The 2,476-nt window shown below is 40.9% G+C and overlaps 1 protein-coding gene across 6 annotated transcripts in view; it reads right to left on the bottom strand.

Annotated features, from left to right (window-relative positions):
• RPAIN (RPA interacting protein) overlaps nucleotides 1-2,476 on the bottom strand; it is a 12,652-nt gene that overhangs the window by 8,419 nt on the left and 1,757 nt on the right. For 5 of the 6 annotated variants that reach the window (XR_002780227.1, XM_011359746.2, XM_011359747.2 and 2 more), the window contains exons 2-3: nucleotides 1,354-1,524; nucleotides 279-339 (exon numbers count right to left, since the gene is read on the bottom strand). Coding sequence is in view for 5 of the 6 variants with exons in the window: in XM_011359745.2 (XP_011358047.1) it covers nucleotides 279-339; nucleotides 1,354-1,524 (232 nt within the window). In the remaining variant the exon portion in view is untranslated. The remainder of the gene's footprint in view (nucleotides 1-278; nucleotides 340-1,353; nucleotides 1,525-2,476) is intronic. The other variant, XM_023530422.1, reaches the window with a different exon arrangement.

Raw genomic sequence — 2,476 nt, 5'->3', positions numbered from 1 at the left:
TGTAAGATACCAGTCTTTTCTGTCTCACACTATCTTGCAGAGTAGCCACAAGGAGAAAATAAGCATGGAAGGAGAATCTGAGCACAAGGCCTAGCACACTGAAGATTCTTATTACTGGGAAGACAGACAGCCAAGACTTCAGAGTAAAAACAGAGACTTCTGGACACTTGACTGAAGATGGAATTACAGGAGGGGTGTTAAGAACTAAGTATGTTCAGAAAAAAGGTCAGCATTAGAGTAGCTAGATAAAGGCAGGAAGGACCAGTCCCAGAGTTCACCTTGGTCAGTCAGCTCCTGTTGGATTTCCTCCAGCACAGCCAAGTCCATCGGCTGCTCCAACTGCAAGAGAAAGTGAAGTTATCAGAGGTCTGAAGTTATAATCAGCTGTCAAGACTCACAATGATTCATACTTGGAGGCTGGCTTGAAGGTTTACCTGAGGAAATCAGTCCAGTCCTTCTGTAGACTATGCTGACAATGAAGTGATGTGGTCATGCTGAAAAGTCATCAACAAATGACTAAACTACCCAGTTACAAAGTAATGGCACTTAATTTAGGAGAGACCGTATAGAGCTAAGTACATGGTTCTGCCAAAGCTGTGTGGCCACTAGAAAGTTCCTAATCCCTGTAAACCTCAGATTGGGCTTCTGTAAAGTGGAAATAATACCTACCCAAGGTTATTGTGAGTACTAATTGTGATTATATGACACAAATATTTGGCATACAACAGGACACACAGAAGGCACTGAATAATGTATCATTATTATAGAAAGCCTTAATGTTTTCAAAGCAGTTTCCCACATTTTTTCTTATAGTACTCACCATGCTGACATTATTTTCATTTCATAAATGTGAAAACTAAAGGTCAAGAGGCAGAGTGGAGTTAAGAATCAATAACAAAACCAGGGTAAGAATTTCACAGCTCCAGACTTCCAATCCAGTGCTCTTCCCAACACATGGTAAATGGTTTCCTAGCCACACTCAGCTCTCAATTCTGGCTGAGATTAGAATGGGAAAGCTCCTGGAGACCTTTTTAAGAAGAAAGTATTCCTAGCCCATGACTACTGAATCAAAACTTCCAGGGCTAGAGCCAAAGAGTGAAATTACTTTCTTTTTAGTTTCACAAGTGATTATAATGCAATGATACAGCAGGTCAACAGTCTGGTATTTGGGAATCATTAATCTAGAAGAGTCTAACATTAAAGGTAGGAGAACCTGGGTTAAAGACTATTATAATCCTGATTTGGGGTTTAAGGGTGGATGGGTTTGAAGACTTGGAAAAATTGGTAGAGAGAGGATACTTCGCATTCTTGATGCTATAGCATCCTCCCTAAAAACATGTATCCCAGCCTGACCTGAGCCAAGACTTCTGGACAGCCATCCATTGACTGTAAAGCATTCCACTCTTCTTCCATCACCTCTTGTACTAGAAGGGTGTTCTGAGTTCTCCCTGGCATATTGCCTCCAGCCTGGCGGTATTTGTTCAGGAGCCTGTCCCGGCTGTTTCTCATTCTCTCCAGGCATCCCTTGGAAGAATGAGATAGATGGGGATGGGGGAGGAAGGAAGGTAAGCAATTCTATTTAAAAAAAATTCTTAGATTAGTTCTTAAAACATTAAAAGAAATTTGTAGACAATTTCAACTGTAATCCTAACTATTGTTACTTTTGCATAGTCCCCTCCAGTCCTATCTACTTGTAGATAGATGAAATTACAATGCTTTGTTAATGTATTTCCATATCACCATATTTCATGTTCTATCTTCAATGCCAGCTTCCTTAACGTTTGGATAATAACAACTCAGCATCCACTGTCCTATTACAGGACATTTAGATTGCTTCCAAATTCCTGCTGCTCTAGATAAGATTATGGTAGCCACCTTCCTATACACAATGTTTCTCAACTTGGAGCAAGTCTGTCCCCCAAGGAATATCTGGCAATATCTGGAAACATTTTCGGTTGTCATAACTCTAGTTGTAGGGCAACTGGTATCAGTGGATAGAGGCTAAATAGTCTACAATGCACAGAACAGCCCCCCACAACAAAGAATGCTTTCTTCAAAACGTCAGTAGGAAGGCTGAGAAACCATGAAGGTTGAAAAACCATAGTAGGAAGGTTGAGAAACCATGATGTCAACAGTCATTTTTAGCAACAGATTATCTTTCTACTTATGGGATTCCTGTAGGCCAAGGCAATACTAACCATTCTGAGTTCAGACTAGGTCAGAACTGAGGTACAATTCTGCTAAGACTTAGTAACTGAAGCTCTTCTGAATAGAGGCTCTCTCTTGAACAAAAATAATTTTTCCCTCACATAAGGTGCGTATACAATAGACCAGTAGACAAAGTGCTTCTCTCGGTGCCCACCTACGCAACAACAGCAGGTGTTGCCACTGTAGAGTGCAGAGGGGTGGAAATGACCACACTTCAAATTTAAAATAAACCCAAATCCACAAATAAGGCTTCCGGAACTGGGCCAGC

The sequence above is a fragment of the Pteropus vampyrus genome, unplaced genomic scaffold, assembly GCF_000151845.1.
Source record: "Pteropus vampyrus isolate Shadow unplaced genomic scaffold, Pvam_2.0 Scaffold50, whole genome shotgun sequence".
Classification (NCBI taxonomy): Eukaryota; Metazoa; Chordata; class Mammalia; order Chiroptera; family Pteropodidae; genus Pteropus; species Pteropus vampyrus.
This window is presented reverse-complemented; position numbering and strand designations above follow the sequence as displayed.